Raw genomic sequence first — 26,156 nt, 5'->3', positions numbered from 1 at the left:
TTCAAGTGGTAGAGCATCGGAGAAATTTTTATCCCAAGAATGTGGGCTTGAATCCTGCCAGATAAACAGATTTTTTTCCTTTTGAAAAATCATCTATAATAAATTGAAAATTGTTTTATGTTCAACATCCGTTCTGTCCCATTAGATGTGTATTTCTCACTTTTTCATGCTCAGTTTTCCTTTGGCTTGAGAGCAACGCTGAGCATACATAATGAAATGATGCTTCCAAATTAGGCGGGAAATCAAAGCGGTAGAGCGTAGGAGTATTTAACCCAAGATCGTGCGTTCGAATACTACCTATCATTCATTTTGAAAAATTGTTTATAATAAATTGAACGGTTATTAAGTTCATACTACTATGAGGTCAAAATTTACCTGATACAGAACTGAATATCGATGGAAAAATTGGTTTTTGCAAAGTATGCTGTAGACAAATTGATTAATAAACAATCACATCACAAACAATGTTTAAGACAAAACTTCTTTTTATTACGTCAAATGAGAATTTTCACTTTTATTACACTTGTTTTTTTGCACTTTTGATTTTTTTATTGCATAAAAATTTGGTCTTTAGTAATAACAACAACGTTTTGAATGAAATTGAGCTTAATATTCTTAATGTATCTGCTTCCTATGTATTTTAAATGAGTTCACATAAATCCGTAAACTGTGATTTGTTTACTATTTAGGGAAATTCCATGTTTTAAATTCGTTAATGAACATTCTCATCGACTCGCACAATAGCTTCCCACGTATCGTAATGAAATGATATATTTATACTTTGAAAAAAGTTAACAAATTGAAATGTTAAAAAATGATAACACTGTATAACAGTTACAATTGTAGAGTTTTCTACTCTGTAAATATATAATAAAAACATTGGCATATACATGATGCATGATGTTTAACACTTCACTTTATCAAAAACTAACTATGCTTACACTCTAGGCCAGTAAATGAAATAAATGTTAATGTAATTTATTTAACTACATTAGCCTATTTTAGTTATATTGTTAAATCTAATTTTTAATTTTCTAAAAGTCTTACTGATCTTTTTTTAAAATTTAATAATCCATCATTGACTGGCAATAAATTGATAGATAGATTTGTGTCACTCTTCTCATTTTATACTGGATAAAACTAAAGTCCATTTTTTTTTACTCAACTTCAATGAACAAATATCAAAAATGTAAATTTTAAGTACTTTAAAGCTGACTATTGTTACACAAGACAGAATATTTAATAATTAAATAAGAACACCAGTCAAATTTATAGTTATGTGCACTACTAGTTCTTTTTTCATAATTATTATGATTAACAATTTTTTAGCAAATAAGCTAATACATTATTATAGATAACAATATATATATTATAAACAGCATGTCTTGAACATGGGATTGTTTTTAACTTGAATATAAGCACCTCACTTTCAACATACATTTAACAAATATACACATGTATGTCTTATTAGTCACAAATGAAATAATAATTTAAATAATTGGAAACAATTATAAAAAAATTACCATCCCTCTTTCTAAAATTGGGAATATATAATGTATATAGCTTAAAAAACCAGCTTTTTGAACACTAAAAGAAAAGTTACAAGTTATAACTTCTTTATAAACGTTATTTAAAGTGATTATGAGAGAATAAACACAATTTTTCATAAGTATAATATAAAAGATATTATAATTTATGGTGTAATCTCTTTGCAAACTTTATTCATTTAGGGTGAATTTTATTGACATTTATTAATTTTATTCACCCTTATAATTATATACACAGAAAATGTTATTTTACTGTCATGGAACACGACTGCATAAAAAAAATAATTACAATTCAGAATGCATTTCTCAAGCTTTTATTACATAATTAATTTTTTTTAACCTGTTTTATTTTATTTAAAAATTCAATGGACAATGTGTTAAATTTTAAAACGATGGTTGGCAGTTAATTTTGCAGTAGTTTTCTGAAAGAGCATGATCGCCCTCTCGGAAAATTAGCCTAAGATTACGTTTCGATGAGCCTAGCTATGAAGTATCCAACTTTAAAGACTAGTTTAATATAAAACATTATATTATATATTAATAATTAGACTACAAAAAGTTTTTACTCTGATTACTTATTCTCGAGTAAAATTTTAAAATAACAACTGTTAAAAAATTATAACATTGATATATTACCTTTTTAATTCTCTCGAATTTTCTTTAGTTGAATTTATTTAAATATATCAACATGAGGATCCATGGATAAATTACAAAATAAATAAATAATTTCAACACTAACTTTTATAATACTTAATACAATACTGATGATTGTTCTTTTGGAAGCATATCAGTCGATTAAATTTAACCCTATTTCTACACAGGTGCCATGTTTCTTTTTGGTATTAATAATAGGATAGTTTATAGTATTTATATTGATTTACTTTCCTCGGTATATTTCAATAATCTTGTCTTGATCGACGTATTCGAATATATGTGGGGCATCCATGAGAATTCCGACAGTTCCAGCGGTTGTTACAATGAAGAATATGAGTAGTTGCAATCTATCGATTACCATCGCGACATATTTCCAATCTTCTCTTATCTGAAACATAAATGGGATTGTTACAAGTATGAGCGATAGATTTTTATGTAGCTAAAGGCCGAGGCCAAGATATATAGTGATAGTTAAGATTACACACAAAATTCCACCTTTGGGAGGCTTGAGAACCAAACAAAATTCAACATAGTTTGTCTTTCTTTTTTTTGCCCAACCACCTTCTAGGAGACCCCATGGTCGACCACGACCAAATAATTTGTATTTAAAAGTGTGAAGAGGATTAGGAGTACTCTAATTATGTTTATAGGCATTTTGTTTGAGAAGAGTTCATAAAAAAGTCTTGTTACATTCTGGGTTATTTTTATATTAAGCTGACTGGCCACGCGTTTGAATCCTGATAGAGCCTATGGTTTTTTTTATTGGGTAATGGTATGGAAAATGTATTGGTCCACCATTGGAAAAAATTTTAAATCATGAGATTTCCTACACTTGACAAATGGTGAAATGCATCTGACAGATCAACCAAGTGAGGGATAAACAAACCAAAAATGATCAGCAACAATCGAATTATAAAAAAAATATAAAATTAAACTTCCCATAAGTGGACATCACTCAATTATGGAATTGGTCTGCTTATTGGATTGGTCGACCAATAGGAAAATTTCCTTCTGTAGACAGATAAATGGTGAAATCCATTTGATAAATCAACTCAGCAAGGGGTAGACAAACCAAAAATGATCAGCAACGATTGAATTATGGAAAAAATATAAAATTGCACTTCCTATAGGTGGACATCACTCGCTTATGAAATTTTGTCCGTTTGTTAGGAGGGTCCATCTAGGAAAAATATTAAATTATGAGATTTCATCCTGTGAAAAGATGAATATGGTGAGATGCATCTGACAGGCTGACCCAGCAGGGATAGACAAACCGAAAATAATGTGGCAGAGGGCATTATATTTATCTGTCAAATGATGATTATCCTGAGTTGTTTTTCTTTTTGTTGTCTGTTTATAAGAGACTTTTTCATTGAAAAATCTATAAACCTAGTTTCCTTGTTTGTTTATTAGAGTAAGAAAAATACTCTTCTTAGCAAGGGAAATGAAATAATGTTAGGGAATTTTTTTCTTCTGGTTATTACAAGCGTCTGTTTCGGGAATTTTGACTGTAATAATAATTAGTTGGTATGAAATCTTTGTGTATATACATATAAAATATTTGTTTAAAAAAGTGATACAATTTTGTCATTCACCTGGATGTATTGATCTTCATTGCGAAGGTGCTCAGCAATGAATTCCACGGCTTCGGTAGCTTTGGACGCTTCTGGCGAGAGCAACAGCGAATCTGAACTTTCGCTCTCTCGCCTTTCTGTGCTCGATTTACGATTTATTTTGCAATTCGGATGATGAAGGTCTGATAATTCCATTGCTTCCATTTTACTTTTTCCTGGTGCAGGAGGTGCGATGTGCTTAGGCAGTTCTGCTGGAGATCCGTAGGAAGGATGTGGAGGAGCGGTCATACCTGGCATTTCCATCATCCACCTTAACCTCGTTTTCTTTGGACGTTTCATACACAATACCATTGGCAAATAATATAAAAAAGTTAATCTAATCCATGGAGGCATTCTATGAGTTCTTGGACCTCTAAAATTCCAGTTTATAATGATAACAGTAACAAGAATACTCACTGTATTCATAATAAATGTAAACAACAGGTATTTAGCTATTAAAGGCAATACAAGTGATGTCGGAGGTAGTATTTTTGATACCAACAAGAGGAACACAACCAATGACAGTAAAATACTAATGCCTAATGTTACTTTTTCTCCCGCTTCGGCTGGCAAATAAAATACAAGCACGCAAAGAAATGAAATGAGTACAGTCGGTAGAATCAAATTCACAGTGTAAAACAATGTTTTTCTTCTAATTACAATGTAAAATGTAATGTCCGTTTCTGTCGGTTGACTACTAGCATAGACATTTAGATATGCTGGGACTTCAATGATGTCCCAAGTTCCTGATTTCCAATAGTCCGAGAGATCAACAAAATTTTTATTATTGTACAATGCTAAGGACACTTGATCACCGTTAAATGTCCACGACCCAAACTTCATAATACAAGTCTGTTGATCAAATGGAAAATAAGTGACATCGATGGTGCATGAACTCTGGAAATTAAAATTCGATTAAATACATTCTTAAATGTAATTCACATTTGTTAATATAATAACCGACTTGGTATATAGCTGGAGGAACCCATAACACTTCACCGGTAGGGTATATCAACACATTAGATTTGTATCTAACCTCATAATTTCCATCTGCACTGTAATCAAAACATCAGATTTACTTTCTTTTCTTTGATTTTTACAATAGTATTTATTTTTCTATACCATAGGTAACATTGTTAACATGTAAAAATTTAAAATGAAGTAAAAGAAAATCCGGCACTAGGTTGTGAAGAACACCCAGTGGTGACACTTCTACGACAACATCTCACTGCCCAACTGGCCACAGATCAGTCCCGCTCTCCTGGGAGGATTATTGAGGATAGTACAGGATGTTAAACTTAAAACTATCAGATTAAAGTGTAATGAAAGGGATTTGTGGAAATTTATGTATCAGATTTTATGACATATTTCACAAAAGGAATTTTAAGGTTATGATTGGATACATAGAATACTATTTTTGTGAGGATTTTGGATTGGAAAATCTGGATGCGATGATAGTTGGAAGGTTTGTTTAAACCCCACAGCCCAAATGGGTTTACTTATCGTCTTGTATATCAGTCATTTATTGTGAAGCGTCAGTTTTGATCATTTGTCTAGAAGCTGTGAAAGAGTTTTGTGACGTCTAGTCAATTTCTGCTTTTTTAGTCTTGTATGTGGATTCCAAGTTAGTTTTTTGTTGATATACAGCCTGAGTTAGTGGATGTGGTTAATATAGGAAGAGATAGATATATGATGTAAGTATAACGGTGACAATAGTCCACGGCGGAGAATAAAAGTTATTTGTTGGTTGTCAACATTTATTTTTATCCACCACTTTTTCAGCTAAGGTTCTCTTCTGAAAAAGTGAGCCTGTGAAACTTATTGGAGGAAAGTATAGCAGTACCATTTGCAAAAGTAAGACTGAATGTGTCAGGAGGTCAGCTGTTTATATTGAATATAAGATGGGACTAAGAGTACTGCTCAGTGGGACTTCGGCCTTAACAGATAGTAGTCAGAGAGGATGTTTCCCGGCTGACATGAAAGAAGCCGTCAGTCAGATAAGATTGGAAGATGAGGTAGGTAAAGGGATATTCTTGAGCTTCAAAAGCAAACCCAAAGGCTAGACCCCATGGCTTGAGCCCCATCAAGGAAAACACCCAAGCAGTACTGTTTCAGCTCAAGAGAGGAAGAGTTTACGTCGGAATAATGTATTGCTCTTCTAAGAGGGAAGGATTCTTTTTAAAAGGAACTTCTCATGGATTTTTCAGATTTACTTTAAAAGTTCTTTACTCATTTCAATTTTTCATTATCAATGCATCCATATGCAAATTAAAATATTAATAAAATCTTACTTGTTAAATAAAACAATATCTGGTTTCCACACTTTGTCAGGCGGGAGTCTTAACACGCCGATTCCACCATAGTCAGCTTCGTCCCATTGCAGCTGGTAATCGGTCCAGACCTAGAAAGTTTAATTGTGATTTATTAACAGTTAGGAAAACACTTTAGATAAATTAATTATTTTATTGGCAAATCACTCCTGAATACAATTTAATTAAATTGTGTTGATTTTTCTGTGTGGTCTGCGAAGTGATGCACCTTAATTTGGTTATTGCAAAATCACAGAAAGGAGGGTTCAAAAACCAACCCTGCTTCCTAGTAGTGAACCTTAGGAGACACACTTCACCGTCTTGACAGGACGGTTCATTCCCTGACTGTCAATGCCTGGTGCGAATAGGCTAAAGGGGCTCTGGTGTTCTTGGAGTGGAATATATATTTAAAGTGAAATATTCAAACTCCCTAACCATCCCTCACTAAAGAAACTCCTATCAATCACACACCTCCTTAATCCTAACTCCTATCAGCACCCAATACCCCCTCCCTTGGGCTAGACAGAAAACAGCTTCCGCCCCAACAGCTCCCTGGTACCAGGTGACCTCAGAGAGTATTTAGGCTTACTCCATCATGCAGTGATCTGATCTGATGGAGTGGACCGTTTCGTTATCTAGCTATTCTTGGGATTTCTTATGAATAAGAAACACACTCTGTTGGGTCTCAGGACATGACATGACCGAAACCCTGCTCTGGATGTTCACCATGATGGTGAGACCTACCTTCACATATGGCACATTACACATACATAATGGCTTGGGCTGATAAAGTAGAAGAGTCAACAAAACAAAGAGGACACATGAAAAGCTTTCTAATATGCCATTGGTGATGGGGGAATGAGGTAGCATGGCCATTAGTGGCTGGTGGTCAGCAAGTTTGGACCACTGGAGGTGTTCGGCTGCCTAGTTTTGTCAACAGAGCCCAGTTCTTGGAGGAAATGGATGTTCACAGCCCCCTCCATAAACAACTGGAGTTAATAATACAAACAGCTACACGTCAATCTGTCTTTTTAACGCCTGTCCCTCTAGTTGGTCCTGGCTTGCTGTGGGCCTCTAGGCCTCCTGATTTTTCTGTACTCGTAAATTTATAAATTCAAGGCAAATAAGACTCTTGATTCTTTAAAAAAGCTTCAGAGTTCTCTCTTGTGCTGATAAGAAAATAATATGTAAGATTGTATTAAATGAGATCAACTATGTATAAAAAGTTGCAAAAACAATAAGATGCGTCTGTAAAGTAAGGCAAAAACATTTTTCTTAAAATTCATCTTAAAACCTGGTGGAACAATACCATAGGCCTGAGGCAAGTGAAGGGGTGAATCATGACCCAAATAATTGCAGATACAAAGGTTTTTCTTGTAGATGGTGCAAACGTAATGGCCATTTAGAAAGGGCTTGCTGCAGTAAGTCAGTAAACTGTGAAGATGTAGACCGGACAGGGAAGCAGTCAGGACAGCAGTCCTCATTCTCAGATAGAAAGTTAACAAGCCAGAAGGAACCCATTTTGTGGGAGAGGGGTCAGCCAGTGATGAAAATTTATTTAATGTTAAGGAAACTCAGGATATAAAGTCAGGATATAAATTGGGAATGAAGCTAGAGGAAATTGAGATTCAATTTGATCTGGATACGGGATGTTAAAGCACAACAATACCCCACTTGTACTTAGAGAAATTACCGCATGTTCATTTGGCTCCATCCACAAAGACATTCGTCTCATATTTCCAAGAAAAAATTTTAACCACAGGGTACTTGAAAATTGCCACTTCACTCAGATGAATAGAATTATTCTGAAATTTGGCATCGTGGTTAGCCGTTTTTACCCGTGAGATATCCTCCTTTATCAGTCTTCTTCTTCTTTTCTATTGTTTAAGCTGGGAATTGCTGAATGTCATTCTAGGCTAAAACAGTCAGTCGGCTTATCGTTTCGAGAGACACGTCCATGAGTTCTTCTCATTTTCTCAAATGTCATAATTAAAAAATTGAGATGCTTCCGTTCTTCATTGTTTTTATAATTAAAAGATAAAATGAATATAAATCACTCAGGTTTACTAACATTTTTAATTAAACAGATTAATTTTGTCTTCGCGCATTGTCACGCAGAAGCCAGATAATAATATTACGCAGATTATAAAGATATTTAATTATTTATATGTATATACATATGTAGACGGAGAGAATAATGCATTACACGGTAATAAGTTCACGGCGTATAAGTCATCAATTTTGCACGACCGTCCAGTCATGATGGTTTAGTATAGTTGTCGCGCCGTCTATTGATTCGAAATTACTTTTTTACTTTCTACTTGTTTAAGTGTTATACCTGGTATAACAGTGATTTTTTTTTTTTTTTTGCCGACAAACACCTAGGTCAAAGCCGGCACACAACATTTTTTCTCTCTGCATTTTAATATTTTCCACCTCGAATTAGCCTATGTATTTAATGCTTATCTTATGATTGCAATGACCTGGGACACATCTGCATTTAACAGGCCATCGAGGTAGTGAAATATTCCGACGAACGGCCAGCTCTCATTCACACCAATTCCTGCACCTATTATATTTAAAGTTCCATAATCAATCACGCTAATAAATACACTCAATCGTCTGCAAACAAATCTTGGCCAATGAAAGACAACGAATATATAGATTCGAACGTTGGTCGCCAACAAATTGGTCCTCAGTTTTGCACGACCTACCGGTCTTGAAGGTTTAGCATAGTTGTCGCGCCGTGTATTGATTTGAAATTACTTTTTTACTTTCTACTTGTTTAAGTGCTTTAAGTTTAACACTCCTTTCTCAATAAAAATAGCACGAAATTGAGCATCCGGGATTGAAGAGATGCTTAAGGAAACACATAAAACACCAACAAAAGCCCAACAAGGAGTGGCACACCATCACCAAAATGGTCCAGCAAATTGGCAGTCTATGTGGCACAAAATGCCTGGACAGAGGATCTCTTCAGACTGTGTTCCGATTCAGGTTACATCCACTTATCCACCATTATTATATACGGCCTGGGGACAGGCCTACAAAGCCGAAATGCGTCCGACAGGCAATCCAACAGACCAAAATGATCTGTAACGACCTGCAGGTTCATCACTTCGCAGATCACATAGAGAGATCATTCAATTGTTTAATTTTTTAAATTGAAAATTCACTTACCAGCCTTAGCCAAACATTGGATTTCATAATCTGATTCTTTTCGTTCTGCAACAAGAAAAATAAAACATGAATTGATATTTCATTTGTAATTTACATAATTTATAATTACTTACGACGTTTATAAGCTGTACAAATGCTAGGCCAAAACGGACATCTACTTTCTGGGTCATGTTTTGAACAGGACGTATAAGTTTGTTGTAACCTCTGAACAGGTCCCTTACCAAACGTTCTTCGTCCTCGGAGCATATTGCTAAAATAATTAAGTTCAATGAAAAAAAAGAAGAAGAAAACAATTGACATAAAATAATTAAAAGGTAGTTTATATTTTATTTGTTTGTTTATAGTTTGGTCATCTTTGATCCTGGTATTTTATTTCTAAACTGATCATAAACGTTGGATTTATGAACTGACTTTAAACTGGTTATTCAGATATCGTGAAATGCGGTCGGGTGTGATGTAGGTTTCAGAAAAACATTTTCTTTGTCGTGCCAACGTTTCGATCTTTTATTGAGATCATCTTCAGGGCCTGGGATTTACAAACAATACATTTAGGATGTGGAAAAGTGAATTTATACAATGCAAAATATATTTTATATTCAGACAAAGTATTTCTACTCACTCAAAGTGTTTGTCTTCTGTGTAATTGAGCCATCTTTGCGTGTCGTGTTGAGAGTGCCAGTGAGATTTTGCTGTTTTATGTTTATGTATGTTTGGTTTTGAAGGGGTGGGGAAGGAAGTCGGTATAGAAAAGACAATTTTGTGTAAGGCGTCCGCTTCTTTGAAGTGAAAAAAGCCGACAAAGGGGAACAATGTGTTGGTAATAGTTCGGCCAGATTATCCTTTCAGGATTATATAGAAAGGGGATAAATAGGAAAAGGAAAGCTAAATCGTTGGAAAATTAGACTATGTGAAAAGTATTTGATGTGTGGAATGTGATGTGATGATATATGTATGTTATGTATATTGTATTTGATTAATGATATTGGCGTAGCTGCGACTGAGTTTACATGTATCTGTTCTGTAATTGATGCTGTGTTTATCTCTGTTGATATAAACCATTTCTAAGAAATTACGTTTATATTTGTTTTGTTCTGTATGTAATATTTTTGGATTTTTGAAGTCAAAATTGTGTTGGTGTTCAAAGTGGTGGGTAGCGAGTGCTGTAGGATTTTGCTTGTGTTTTTTGCAATCATAGATATGTTACTTTACTCTCTTGTCCAGATATTGGGATGTAAGACCGATGTAAGTTGCTGGACAGTTTAAACAGTTGATCTTGTAGATTACGTCAGAGTTATTTGTTATTGGCGTGGGATCTTTAACTTTGGAAAAAAGTGTTTGGATTGTTTTATAATTTTTGAAAGCTATTTTGAAGTTAAAACACATTATATTAAACACATTTCTCTCGTCCGAGAACTTCAAAATAGCTTTCAAAAATTATAAAACACAATTTTGACTTCAAAAATCCAAAAATATTACATACAGAACAAAACAAATATAAACGTAATTTCTTAGAAATGGTTTATATCAACAGAGATAAACACAGCATTAATTACAGAACAAAACAAACCTAAACGTAATTTCTTAGAAATGGTTTATATCAACAGAGATAAACACAGCATCAATTACAGAACAGATACATGTAAACTCAGTCGCAGCTATGCCAATACCATTAATCAAATACAATATATATAACATACATATATCATTACATTACATTCCACACATCAAATACTTTTCACATAGTCTAATTTTCCAACAATTTACCTTTCCTTTTCCTATTTATCCCTTTCTATATAATCCTGAAAGGATAATCTGGCCGAACCATTACCAACGTTTTTTCCCGTCGTCGGCCCTTTTCACCTCAAAGAAGCCAACGCTTCATACAAAAATGTCTTTTCTATACCGACTTCCTTCCCCACCCCTTCAAAACCAAACATACATAAACATAAAACAGCAAAATCTCACTGCCACTCTCAACACGACACGCAAAGATGGCACAATTACACAGAAGACAAACACTTTGAGTGAGTAGAAATACTTTGTTTGAATATAAAATATATTTTGCATTGTATAAATTCACTTTTCCACATCCTAAATGTATTTGTTAAATGTAAACATTGTTTGTAAATCCCAGGCCCTGAAGATGATCTTGATAAAGATGGAAACGTAGGCACGATAAAGAAAATGTTTTTCTGAAACCTACATCACACCCGACCGCATCTCACGATATCTGAATAACTATCGATTAACGGTCACTAATCTCTACACATGACTTTAAACTGTTTTAGGAGAAAATTAAAACAACCTCTTGATACTCAATGTTCAACACTTTGCAGAACAAGACTAGTTCCACTATCAAAAATAGTAAATACTATAATTTGAAAATATTATAAACCAAATTAACATTAGAAGAATAGGGCTCTTGTTTTATTTTGTACCGGAGAGAAATCCAGGATAGTTTGACATTTTTGATCCCTCATAGGAGACTTACAGGATGTAAAGTAAGGAGGCTTAACGTCCAACTACCCGTCGGATGTTGAGGACAAGGGGTCAAACCACGTTACAATACATTTTTCATATTCAAACAGCCATGGGCTCTGCCGGGATTCGAACCCAGAACCACTAGCGTGACACATATGAGTCGGATTCCCTAACCACTCAGTTACTGTATAACTGAAGTGAGACAAGAAGGCAAGATATAATGTGCTAATGAAGAAGGACAAAAGCAAGGGAAGACTAAGCGGATTATGTATTATTGTGTTAAATTTTTTTGATCGCTGTTGTACAAAGTATTTTTCTATAATATAACACATAACATATTTCTATAGAATAACACTCTCAGCCAATTTTCACACAAGCAAGATGTTAAATGCATCGACTGATTATGCCTAAAAAAAGTAACCACCAAGCATATGTAGAAAGAATCGTACTCATAGTTGCAATTTTACAAAACAAAAGTTGATACCAACCTTATAATTAGCCAAACTTGGAGGATCTTAGAGGGTGGGACAGTTTCACAAACAGAAGAAATAACAATGAAAAAAAAATCACTCCTTTACTGAACCCCACCAAAAAATTGTCAAAATTCAAAAAAACTAATTTACTAGACCAGAAATGAAGTATAATACGAAATATAAAAACAACAAATGGGCTTTTTTTTTCAAAAACACCAGCACCACGAGGGTTGATATGACCTCTGCTGTAGCAAACCCTCTTTAAAAAAACAAAAACGAAATAGTTCTTTAGAAAAATTCTTTAAGATGTGCATCCCAGAAAAGTGAAAGTAATTAATATCTTTCCATCCGTAAAAAAACATCTGGGAGAAAATTGCCTTCCAGAAAGCTGAGATGAAATAGAACTTTGTGCACAAGAAGTACTTAAAAAAAGAACAAAAAGGTGAAAAGATTCTAAGAAAACTTTAGGCTCCTCCACCTTCAGCTCAAAGATGGTCTGGGAATGTCTAAAATATAAGCACCTGGAAAAATTTAAGTCTGGTGCCAGGACACAAGAGGATTCAAATCAACTAGCAAAAACAGGTTCAGCTCTCACACCTTTTAAACAAGAAACGCAAATCGGCACACCCAAAAGCTAAATGACCTTGATGAATTCACCAGGCAGAAAACAATGAAAGAAGTTACTCAACATCTCAACGGGAAAGACAAATATCTCTCAGCAGGCAAGAATTAAAAAAAAAATAATAATAGGGTTTTACTCATTTACCACTTTACAAAAATAGAAAGGTCCTGCTATCTCTATCATGAAATAACAATCGGAGCATGTCCTATGTGATTGCAAACCGTTAACCCGGAAACGGTACTTCAGAAAGACAGCACTAAAGCCTAGAGAAATGAGCAAAGTTCAAGCCGGGATATCAATTCTAAATTAGATTTTTTAAGTCGCAGTAGAAGAAGGGAGACTGAAGTCACAAGTGATCTTGGAAAAAGAAGAGAAAAACTGGGAGAGCATGAAGTCATACAAAAAAGAGAAGAAATAAGTAGAAGAATATAAAAAACGAGACAGCATTACAAACAACTGTAAATGGTTACAGAGAAAGATCAATTGATTTAAAACAATTGGGAAACATTAAATATCCTAGTAAAACAATAAAGTAATTCCTGCATACAAGAGGGCTTAATGTCCATGTTGGGCGTCGCGAACGAAGGGTCAAACCACCTTACAATATTTTCTCCATGTTATTTAAAATTAACTATGACTTTCCACCTTCTCAAGGAAATTGGTGTTTGGAGGGAGAGGAGTTGGACCTGAAGTCCTTCTTAAACCCTACATTATGCACCTCACCCTTCTACAAGTGTATCAGTAATGGAGCCTAAAGGGTACCAAGTGACCCTGTTCATTGATAAACCTTACACCGGAAAGAGGGCTCTCTAGGGGGGGAATCTAGAAAGGAAAACCCTACCACCCAGCTTCTGGAGATAGAGGAGGGCTTGAACCCTCTAGAAATAGAGGGCAAGCTCCTCGCGTCACCTCCTGCAGGTCTCTTCAAGAGGATAGAATTATTGAAGACGAAACCACTCAAATGGAGATGACAGAGCAGATCGACAAACTACATCAAACACAAGAAGATTTTGGGGGCTCAGAGGCGTAAAATGGCGATAGAGCTTGCTAAAACAAAAGGAGGAACCAATCCTAAAAAGAATCAAAAGGAAACAAAACTCTGAAGCCGCTAACTTCCAAACTCCAGCACCAAGGCTAACCAGTGGAATCTCCGACCAGAAAAAACCAGGGCCGACGAAAATCAAAGGTGGTAAAAGGGAAAGGCATGATCATCAAGTGGGAGTGTTGTTGTTTGGTGGGGAAGGTAGCGAAAGATAAGCTTCCCTTCAATGGTCTAAAAATGGCTCTGGAGTTGGAAGGATATCCAAAACAGGAGCTGACGACAGAACAGGGCAGGGCCATCCCTTCCACATATGGAGGTGTGCAAACTCCAAAGGACCAAAATTCATTAATGGAACTGTTGATGGTCTATGGCTGGTTTCTTTAACTATTCCTTTTTACTTAGTGTTGAAACCAGAAATTGACCAAAGCATCAACAACTTGTCAAAAAAGCAACCTGAACCAATTGGAAAATAGGAAGGATCCTACAAACGACAGACTTCTTGTTTCAAGAAAGAAGGTGAATAAGTTAAAGGAGGTTCTTCCAAACCATGCTTATTCTCAAGACTCGGAGGAATTTTGACAACTTTATTAAAAGAAAAATATTTGTTTAATTTTCGTATTTGTTCACCAGGAGAACAAAAACACTTACACCCGCTGATACTTTCGTAACTTTTCTAACTTTTTAATTGGTTACTGAATACAAGTTAAAAGTCTTGTTTTAAAACGGTATATGCCATATGTTTTGATGAACGTGCAGTTTCTTAAAAAATAAATGAATAAACAGTTGATTTAAAAGCCAAATACGTGGTCTGTACATATTAAAATAGTAAAACATGAAGCTTTTATAAAATGTTAAGGTCTTTTAATAATTTTTATAATAAATATTGTAAGACCGTAAAGAGAGCCATCGTTTGAGGGATTCGCGGAAGTATGTGGATGACGGGAAGAGGATCCTTTTCCACGACCATCGTGTCGATCGATACTTGCGACGGACATGCGTTCCAAAATCAGGCGTGGCCTCGTCCACTTCCTTATCCATCTTACAAGAAGCCTCGAACTGGATTGGCCCTGGAAGCTGGGAATAGTTCGACTTGATTGGAAGATGTTTTAATTTGTTGACAAAATTTGAAGTTGAAATAGTTCCGCATTTGCTAGTGGAAAAGGGAAGTCTTGGAACGAAATGGCCACGGAGAGCTTTAATGAAGATATACTTCGTTTTACTTATTAAATCCATTATATTTCGTGGTCCGATTGACCAAATAACTTCTTTCAATTAATTAATTTGATTACACGACATTTGAAAAATGGCAAAAAGGAGGGAAAATTCGAAAGGAGGGTAGAGATGGGAAGTTGGTGTGCGAGTAGATCGAAGTCACGATAGCTCAAGTGGTAGAGTATCGGCGTATTGAGCCGAAGGTCGTGGGTTCGAATCCCGCTCGTGACACTTTTTCATTTCAACCAATACCTTCCATAAAGATTAATTAATTGAAAGAAGTTATTTGGTCAATGGGACTACGAAATATAATGGATTGTAATCGTTGTAACGTTGAATTTGGATAAAATCCAGAGTAATTATGAATTTTCAGGAGGAACACCGGATATCAGAGAGAAAAAAATTGCCACCGGCCAACCCAGTCCAAAAATGTCTGTTTGTTTGTTTGCAACGTAAATTCGTACATATTTAATTATTGTAAATTGTGCTTTAACCAAACCCGAATTGGGTTTTTCAAAACAATTTTTTGGCCTGATTTATTCAAGGCGGCTTTTAGTTTTTTGCAATTTTTTATATATCTAACATCACAGAATTCAATCTTGTGCAGTTGGCTTCTTACTATATAAAAAGAAAAGAAAATAAGACTGTCATATGAAATACATGCACAAAGAAGGGTGAAAAAGTCCTATTTGGATGTTATTGTAAGTGAGGAAAATAAAGACGGAAAATTTTTTTATACCTCCTGTTCTACTTTTTTTAAGGAGGCCAATTATGTGCCAATACATGTAGATGAAAAGATTCTAAATCAGAAAGTGTTCTGTAGATCAGTGGAACAGTTTCAAAGTTATTGCCAATATTGTGATTTCCGACAAAACAGGGTACATTTTACGACTTTGTTCATTGTCGTAAAAATATATAATAAACTCGTAAAATAAAAAAGTTAAAATATTTTTTTTTACCAAGAAAATATTTGATATTCGTTTTTTGGACAGCGAAAAACCTCTAAATGTCAATATTTTTCAAATAAGAAAGTTTTTTCTCAAATTCAGGTCTTCCAAGTGCTGCGCACCACCGATTTTTTTCTCTGCAAAATCACAAAACTAATTATAACTTCGAACAAGCCAATTGATCTATATGAAACTTTATGATGTTTTGGAAGCTTATAAACTACAAATAATGGTGTAAACTTGGCCTCCATAAATAAATTAGAACCGGAGATTTAAAAAAAACTTTCCAGGGGTTTTATTAATTTCACAAATTATCTCTCTACAATATCAAAAAAAGTTTTGGCAGAAGTGTGAGATAGAGAATACAATTTTAACGGTGTAGAAAGAGAAAAAAAGTTGGGGAGGGTAAACGCAACGTTTTAATACAATATTTCACTTCTCTTACTATTTTATAATTTTAGACTTTAAGAAGCCATATCATATCATGCATCGTTTGGGAGAGTTTTTTCTCCAAAATAAGCCTAATTGGAAATTTGTAACTAATTGCTATCAGTACTTATTTTTTTCGGGATATTAATGTAATCACTATCGGCGAAACTAGGCCGATTTTTTCATTACTTTATAATGGCTTTCATGGTCACTATGATGTGTTAGTTTTCAAGGCACTTTCGAATGACAACAATCCAGGTATAAGAGAATCATCCAACAAACGCAAAAAAGTAGAATTGTAGAACAAGCAGGATGCAAAAAAAAAAAAAAAATTAAGGTGAAGTAAGGCCTTTTCAATCGAGCCTCGAGCAATGCAACAGTTAGTTATAGGATGACGCCATATCCTATGGCCATATCCCGTAACATCGGTTGCCTGTTTGTTATGACCAAGACGTGCAACGCCAATTGGCCAGAAATAAAAAGATTCCTCGAGTCATTTCCCCCTGGCACAACTGGTTCATACTGCATTTATTTGTCGTTTTTTTTTTTTTAATCAAAAGTGTCTGGCGTTTTTGAAAGAATTGGAAATTGTATTTTCAAGGGTGGTTATTTATAAACTATTCGCCTTTTAATTCTTTTGCTTGGAAATAATTAAAAAAAATATGCCTGTTTTTTACAAATTGTTTATGTAAATCTGAATCTGAAGTCAAAATTTTTTTTTCATAATATGGTACGTCCCCAGGGCTCAGCAACTTTTTTTCCGAATGAGAAGGTATTCTGAATACCGAATTAAATTCTAGGACTTTTTTTTTAAAGGAGATTTTATTTCGGGCACTTTTCTTATAGAGTTTGGCGGTTTAGAGATTTTATTTATCTCAATGGTCATTCATTTACATCCTAGTAACTTTATTAAGTTAATCCTAGTAAATTAAACGTAGGGAACTCAGATGGCAATCCGCATACCTGGTGGAACGTTCATCATCTGTAAGTGCCACACCACGCGCACAGTGGCATTTTTAAGTTTAAAAATTTAAATTAAGAAAACAAAAATGAAAACTGAACATTGCTTCAAAATTCAATAAACATTTTAAATTCCGTAAAAAAGACATTGAAAAATCCTTTCTTAATCCTTGTTTTAGATTAAGGATTAAGTGTGTTACCTCTAATTGATATGCCCAATTTAAAACATAGCATAAATAAATATTTATGGTAAAAACATTGAGACAAATTAAGGGCGGAATTGTCTTTTATCGAGAAAATGAAAAAATACGATTGAGTGAATTTTTTGCCTGTCAGTGTATGAGGACCTGGAATAATAATGTGGCATATGTTTTATCACTTTGAGCCATAATGAAGGGTCAAAGTTCAAAATTTATTCATCTCATTCGTCATTCATATACCTCCTAGTAATTTTAAGTTAATTAATAATTCAATTACCTCCTAGTAACTTTATTAAGTTAATCCTAGTAAATTAAATTTTCAAAATGGGCACCACCGATCTCCGCACAAAGCAAAATCCTATTATGGAATTCATTTCACACTTCACGGAAAGTATCTGGTGTTATGCGAATTAGAATTATCCCAATATCGGCAATTGTGACGATACAATTCTTAGTTTGTAAGTAAACATTGAATAATTTTTCTGAATTGATCGTAAGGAATTGAAAGATAATTTGTTTTGGTCCAGTTCATCTCCAGCTAATGTAAAAGAGAATTGCTACTTTGATTTTTTAAAGTGTTTATTGTGTTTCCGTTGAAAATGAAAAAAATAATATGCCGAGGTGGTCTATATCTTTGGAAGATAGGGTGGAATTAATTTATCTTTATGGAGCCACCCGTAATTTTCACGAAGCTGAACGCGCTTTTAACACCAATCATCCCGATCGTCCCGTTGTTAGATGTTATATCGTACATCTAATCAACAAATCTGAACAAACCTGGACAGTCATTGTTAAAAAGAGAACGGTACGTTTTATAAAAAAAAAAATTAACAAAAGGCAACTTTGGATTTAATTTTTAAACACGGCAGATATTAATTATTGCCGTCTTTTCTTTTAAAGGGAGTGATAAACTTTCAGAAGAGGTGGTAGAGGTCGATCTTCTCGTCATTGTCGGAACTCCTACCCAATGATGCCAGCAAGTCGCCAGTAGGCATATTTCGAAGAGTTCAGTCCGAAATATTCTCAAGAAAAACAAATTCAATCATCATCAAGTCATCATCATTTCATCTGCATCAAGAACTTAATGAAGATGACCTAGATAGACGCCTTCAAATTTGTGAAATTTTGGACAACAGAATTACGGTTGAACTGGGTCTGATACAGAGAATTTGTTTTAGTGAAGATCGAACTTTTTGTTTTTAAACAATGAATTGAATTGTCACAAACACCGATATTGGGATAATTCTAATCCTCGTGCAATGAGGGAATCACACGTAAACGTTTGAACAGGGATCTTAGGGAACCATATCTTAGGACCTTTATTCATCGATGTCAATTTAAAAGGAGAAAATTATCTTGAGCTCCTTGAAGAAATTATTTGGCCGTAGATTGACCCTAGGGCGGAAGAATTTGAGGAAGGAGAAATTATTTTCCAAGATGGAGCGCCATCTCACCACACAAGAAACGTGAGAGACTTTTTAGATATCCGTTTCCCTTCAAGATGGAATCGTCCATGTAGGAAGACGAAGTTTCATCGAGGGGCCAGCGAGATCTCCAGATCAAACACCCTTAGATTTTTTTTGGAGGGGGGGAGCGGGGGGCACATTAAAAAACACTGATGTACCGGTCGCTTGGCAAACGATTTGACAAAACCTGGTTTTCCATTGTACAAACGAAGACAACACTTTTAGACTGTAACTCATATCATGGAAAAACAAGGAGGAAAAATTGTTTTCGCGGACAATTCGATGATTGTACCTTACAACGTTAAACGTTTTGGCTGTCACACTAATGATTATTGCGAGATCGTGAGATGCGGTCTGGTGTGACGTAGGTTTTAGAAAAACATTTTCTTTATCGTGCCAACGTTTCGATCTTTATTGAGATCGTCTTCAGGACTGGGATTTATAAACATTGTTGAAATTTTATAAATACATGTAGGATGAGAAAAATGTAAAAATACATATATTGCTAAAATTTAAACAATGTTTGTAAATCCCAGGCCCTGAAGATGATCTCAATAAAGATCGAAACGTTGGCACGATAAAGAAAATGTTTTTCTAAAACCTACGTCACACCAGACCGCATCTCACGATCTCGCAATAATCATTGACTAACGGTCACTGAACACCACACATGTCACACTAATGTTGAGTATTGTGCTTCTGTCATGAGTGTCAAATATATTCATAAAGGCCTTGATAGAGCATATATCATCGTTAGTAAAGATGATAGGCGCGAAGAAGTTCAATCGTATATGGTTCTGTAAGTGCAATGGAAAATGCGTGGCACTTGACGGTCACACAACAAAATGCTGGACAAAATCGTATTACATTTACAGAGGGAAAGGAATTTTTTTTGGCTTTGCCCGTCAGCATCGGCCAATCATCTATGTTGATACTCGAGGAAAGCATCTGGCACCCCCGACGCAGCGGCACCCAACCCCATCTCAGGGGTATCCAGGAACTAACTTAGAGTCTAGTATAGGTAGTCTACTCATATTTCAATTTATTAGGTTTCGTGGTCCGCTTGACCAAATAAATTCTTTTCAGTTAATTAAGGTTTTGATTGACATAAAAAAAGACAAATAGTAGGGAAAATTCAAAAAGGTGGGGTTTAGATGGGAAGTTAGTGTCCGAGTGGATCGAAGTCACGATAGCTCAAGCAGCGGCGTATTTAGCCGAAGGTCGTGGGTTCGAATCCCGCTCGTGACACTGACTTTTTTTATCTCAACCAAAACCTTAATTAATTATATTTCGATGTTGTTTTTGTTTACAATGTAACGGATAACATCAAGAACGTCGTCGTTGTGTCTTAATTGTTGTATCATGCTGGTTGGAAGGGAGACTTCTTTCCCAACGAAGGTTAAAAAGTTCGTTTCTGCGCACCGGAGAGAGTACGTTAGCTTACTCTGAACTGAATAAAACGGACCTGGAGGTAACAACGGTAAGACATTTTTATACAAATGCCTGATTCATTTCTGCAGACATTTGGGCAAAAAAAGTTGAAATTTTCTCCCATATAGAAGGACAAGACATAAAACGACATTTTCATCTGGGGTAATGCGTCGATTATTCGCCAAACTGCATTAGTCACTATCGTTGGTACATTTAGAGATATTTTAATGGAGATCGCACATTTGCTGGGAACATCATACTGGGTGGTGACTCGACAGAATTTACCAGCCCCCCCAAAAAAGGACAAATTTATGAAGAATTCTTAAAAAAATAGTTTGTATTCAACAATTCAAATTGGCCAAGAATATGCGTGCGGACGGGGATTCAATTGAATTCTCAGATTTGCTATTAGATGTCGAGAAAAAAATTAAAATACGCCAGGAAATGTTTCGGATAATTGAATTGAAAAGTTATATCCATTAGATTTATCTGAGGAAGAAATGAGCAATAGAGCTATATTAGCAGCTAGAAATAATCTAGTGAAAAAAAATCAATCATCTTATTGTGAAACTAGTGAAACCCCTACTACCAGGGGAAATTGTTAAGTGTTTCCATAGATCATGCTGAGTCACTGGTGACAAAGCAGGCAATGAAAACTTAAGTTTACAGTATCCCATTGAATATTTACAATGAACGACACCTTCGGGTTTGCCTCCTGCAGAACCCCACTTAAAAGCAGGATGTATAGAGAAATTGTATAACTGGGAGAAATTGTAATTTGTATAACTGGGCCCATTTGATACCAACAAAAAAATGATAGAAAACGATACCACACTGCGAAATATTAACTGAAAATACAAAAGAAGTGTGCACATCCCTCGAATGTATACAGGGTGGTCCCAATCGATTCAGCCACACTTACAGATCTTATAGGAAATTGAACGCTGAGTAAAAAAGGTCCTATGAACCTGGGTCCGCAAACCCTTCAGTTCCGAGCTACAGGCAAAAACCATGAAAAACCACGTTTTTTGACCTTCTTCGTGACATTGTTATTAAACCGTTAGCCTGAGCGTAAAACAGCTCGAAACAACATCTGTAGAGGATTAATTTCTGCGTCGAATGAAATTAAAACCAGTCTCATCGACAGAAAATTTCATTTTTGCAAATTTTTTCGAAGTTAGGAGATGAAGGGGTACACAAAATTCACCATTTCTGACATTTTTATCGAAAATTCACAACTTGAACTGTTTTCTGATGGGTTCCCCCTACTGAATGAAATAATGTATGAAAAATCTGAACGGCTAACCGAAGTTGTGAATTTTTCGATAAAAATGTCAGAAATTGTGAATTTTGTGTACCCCTTCACCTCCTAATTTCGAAAAATCGCCAAAAATGAAATTTTCGGCTGATCAGACTGGTTTTAATCTCATTCGACGCAGTAATTTTGTCCATAACGCGTAGTTTATTAAGTTGTAAACGCGCGTAAAGTTTCTTGTAAATCGGTCGAGGTCGTTTCAATATTACCAATATTTTGGTGATTATAAAAACAAAAAATTATCAGACATCGGGGAAGGCACAAAATTTGTGATCGGAAATAAGTATTTTTTTAATTTTTGTAATAATTTGTAATTGGAGGGTTTCTTGATTGCAAAAAACGAATATCAACCTTGTTTCTCGGTTAAAAAATATTTTAGCGTAATTTGCTAGGTCGCTCGGTCATCAATTATGTATTTCGATATGTAAGATATTTATGAGATTGGCAAATAAAATTTTGGCGTGAACTAGTGAACAAACAAGTTAGGTTAAAATATTTTTTGACAAAAAAAAACTTGTTATTCGTTTTCTCCACATCAAAAAACCCCTGAATACATATTCTTGAGAAAGTAAAAAAAAATTCTCAAAATTTTGCTTTGCATGTTGCCCGGACTTTTGTTCGCAAATCACAGAAATGGTAATGAACTATGAAACGACCACCGATTCACCGGAAAATTTATAGATTTGAGAACATTATAAACTACACATAACGGAATAAATCTGGCCTCCTTAAATAAATCAAAGTCAGAGGTGTAAAACAAACAGTTGGGGAATTGCCTCGGATTTTTTTTTCAAAAATCACAAAAATGATCATAACTTACAACTGCTTCCCCAGATCCACATGACATTTTACACGGGTTTAGAACCGCATAAACCACAGTAATGGCACAAGCCAAGCCTCTGTAAATAAATTACAACTGTAGAAATAAAATTTAAACACTGAGGAGGTTTTGCTGATTTGAAATTTATTTATTTCTAATGACACAAAACCTAAATTTTATTTACTTATGATGAAACAAGAAAGATCCAGCTTTCCTTTTTTAATATAATAATAACGTTGGTTTTGGGAAAAATCCAGACGAGTTGTGAACTTTTAAACAGAACGTCAGATAATGGAGAAAAAAATCGTCCCCAGCTAATCAAGCGCCAAAATTTATATATTTTTTTCCAATAAAACTTCATATTTAAAGGCTTTAAAAGGTGCTTGAAACGAATCCGAATGGATTTAAAAATATATATTTTTTGTACCTACTCTGCTCGGTCACTATGTCAAATTTTTATTTGACAATAAATATGTACATAATTTATGACCGAGCGACGTGGTAAAGTAGATTAAAATATTTTTTTATAGCCTGAAAAGGTCCTGAATATAAATTTTTGTGAATTTCGCCTCAGATTTTTTTTTCGAAAATCACAATAATAGTGATAAACTAAACTAAGAAACGACTCCACTGATACACAGGAAACTTGCCTTAACTGATCAAAGCCAGATAGATATATAAAATAAAACGTTTTGGAAGTTTTTATTGAATTGATCCTTATATTTCTCAAATATACTGACATAAAATCCAAAGTAAGGCTTAAACAAGAAAAATTCAATTTTTCAATGGTCGTTAGATTCTGGTAAAATCCATAAGATTTACGAATTTTGATGTTGAACAAAGGATATCGGCGAGAAATAAATTTTCCCTGGCTGGCTGATTCGGCCAAAAAGCGGTTTAAAGAGTGCTTAAAATGAATCGATTTTTTCCCCATAAATAAAATTTTTCGGTCTACTTTAATGAAAGCTTCTTTTTGTTTTTGTAATCTTTTATCTATCTAACCTCATTTAATACGGTCCTGAATACTATTTCCCTGGGTTAAAAAACCAAAAAAACCACTCGATATATATAAAAACCTTCAGGTATATGGACAAACCCTATTTAAAATAGTATTTTCTCGGCTCCTAGGATTATCAAAATGATCGGACATGTGTCTAATAATTTTAAACCAAGTACCACCTAAAAATGTTTCATTAAAAATCTGTGATCCCACATCCCCTTGTGAGTAGAAACAATCCTAGTCAACAGTCCTACTGGCAGGGCACTGTCTGAAAGTCGTATATTTACAATCTTGTCTCCTTGAGGAAGAAGAACATGCGTAACAGAAAACTATTTACAAACCAGACCAAAATCTTAGTTGGGTAAAAAATTGGCTTCCTGGACATTACTAAAAGGTCTACAAGGGACACTGGACACAGTAAACAAGATGTGACGGTCTTCAACCCACTAAACTCACCAAGCAGTACCCGTACAAATTCTGTATAAAAACAAGGGTGATGCCAATAGAAAATAATGTCCTGACTGGGACCCTTTGAATCAAACTTTAAGCAAAGAATGCCCAGGCCGACATGAAAAGCATTCTTTCTATTTACAAGCATTTCTCTCTCTCAAAATTTTGCAGATAAGTGAAGTGCTCCAAAGGATCAAAAGGTTTGAATCTTTAATGTACAATAATTATTCGAACTGGATCAACAGGGGTTTGCGACACTTGATGATTTAATCCTAGAGGTTGATCGATAACGTTGAAGGATTTTCGAGGTCATGGGGGCTCTGTTTCTCCACGTGGTAACCATAGAGTTCGGTACAAAGCCACTCCATCTGAAGAACTTGCCACACCCATTTTCTTTCAACAAGACCATTAATAGCTAGCTATAAAACAACAATCTGCGTACATCTTCCATTCTGATTTTTTTAAAGGGAGAGTATTAGGTTAAAGAGACAAATGGTCTGTTGACTCAAGGCTGAAGAATTTTCGCAAAATTGTCCAAGCTGTAAACATTTATTTTGAAAAAAAAATATATATCCTGGAAAATTTATTTACTTAGGCTACAACTAAGCTGTACACGTGTTCTCAGGGTGACCTTCTTAGTGTTTGGTTTTTCTAAAAAGCTATTAAAAAAAAACTTAAAAAAAAGAACTAGGATAAGTGGCTACAGGGTCATCTACAGATTGGTGTTCTCGTACCTGATGACAGAATACGTAGAAAAAATAGTGAAAAGATCGTATTCTTCATGTTTGCAAGGGTAGACGTACAGCCATAGCCACTCTACGAAGGTCTGTAGCTTACTGGCGCGCTCCTCGCAAAATTCAAATTTTCGATATTGATCGGTTGAGCGCGCACCGACGCACTCCTTCAGGACCGGGGATCCTGGATCCCTTCACCCCCTGCCGTGCACGTCACCGGATAACTTCCACCGGCCGCCGCGGCCATCCTCCATTTAATACAAATTATTTTAATTGTCAACTTTCAAGATTTTAATTGGTAATTGTGAATGTGTACAAAATTAACCGACGGCAGAAGTTTGAGTTAAAAAAAGCTTCTTTTTCTGACCTAACTTTCTTTCGAAACAATCGAACTTCTCTACATACAGAAAGAAAAGGATCGACCGACACAAGCCGGAATTTAATTTAATTTAAAAAATTATACAATCCTTCTTGGCATTTTTAATTCAGACAGAACACGGTTTAACTCTGTGGCCTTTGGCCTACTGCACCGATCGGGGGTGGCGGACTTCACAAGGGGGTTGGAAAAGAGGGGGTGGCGAGCCCCCCCACTACATCTAGGTAAAGCTCCAAGGACACTACACCCCTCAATCCAGCTTTTTTCAGCCCTTGTAGTGAAACTTTTGCACACACCACTAATTCTATTTTTGCAATCATAACAATAATTGCAGTAATAGCAAATTTTGTTAAATTTATCTGAGGCAGTCATTTTCTTCACAATTTAATCTAACACCCAGATCATTTCTCATATCTACTGATTTATATGTACTTATGATTTTATTACCTTTTGTGATCAATTTAAACTGAATGTTTTCTCTATTTTCAAGTTGATTGGATGTGTTTTCCTCTAGCATTTCTATCTAAGTTTGAATGTTGTCAAAATCATCTCCGATCGTTTCAAATTTACCAAGCCTTTTTTCCTAATTCAATTAACATTTCTTCTTTGTCTCCATCGTCCGATTCTAACTAAGGTTCCATTTTATTTAAGTAATTACTTAATTGAGTTTGCTTCGACTTAATGCTCCCCTTTTTTATTAAAGCATTCATATTTGCTACTTTGAATCGGTACTTAGTGTTCTATGAAAGTTTATGAAACTCAATGGGTTAAGGGAATATATGTAATATTGGTGAAAATAAAGGAAATATATGTTTTTTCTCCTCACCAGTGAATCTTAATTTCCTCTCTTCACAGTCTTCAATGTCTGGAACTTGAATCCGCAACTGCACTGATG

The 26,156-nt window shown here is 34.9% G+C and overlaps 1 protein-coding gene and 1 non-coding gene across 2 annotated transcripts; one reads left to right on the top strand and one right to left on the bottom strand.

The window, feature by feature from the left end:
• Positions 1 to 1,867: 1,867 nt before the first annotated feature.
• Positions 1,868 to 25,411, bottom strand: LOC106670509 (acetylcholine receptor subunit beta-like 1). The gene is made up of 7 exons (XM_014400945.2): positions 24,886 to 25,411; positions 9,417 to 9,553; positions 9,304 to 9,348; positions 6,106 to 6,215; positions 4,779 to 4,869; positions 3,797 to 4,711; positions 1,868 to 2,589 (listed from the first exon to the last, which is right to left on the bottom strand). The coding sequence occupies exons 1-7, from the start codon at positions 24,932 to 24,934 to the stop codon at positions 2,425 to 2,427; spliced, it is 1,512 nt and encodes a 503-aa protein (XP_014256431.1). The 5' UTR covers positions 24,935 to 25,411; the 3' UTR covers positions 1,868 to 2,424.
• Positions 15,292 to 15,364, top strand: Trnan-auu. The gene has a single exon. It is a non-coding gene; the product is annotated as a tRNA-Asn (tRNA).
• Positions 25,412 to 26,156: the final 745 nt, after the last annotated feature.

Source organism: Cimex lectularius, unplaced genomic scaffold (genome assembly GCF_000648675.2).
Source record: "Cimex lectularius strain Harlan isolate CLEC.00 unplaced genomic scaffold, Clec_2.1 scaffold31, whole genome shotgun sequence".
Taxonomy (NCBI): domain Eukaryota; kingdom Metazoa; phylum Arthropoda; class Insecta; order Hemiptera; family Cimicidae; genus Cimex; species Cimex lectularius.
Note: the sequence above shows the minus strand (reverse complement) of the source record. Positions and strands in the feature narration are given on the sequence as shown.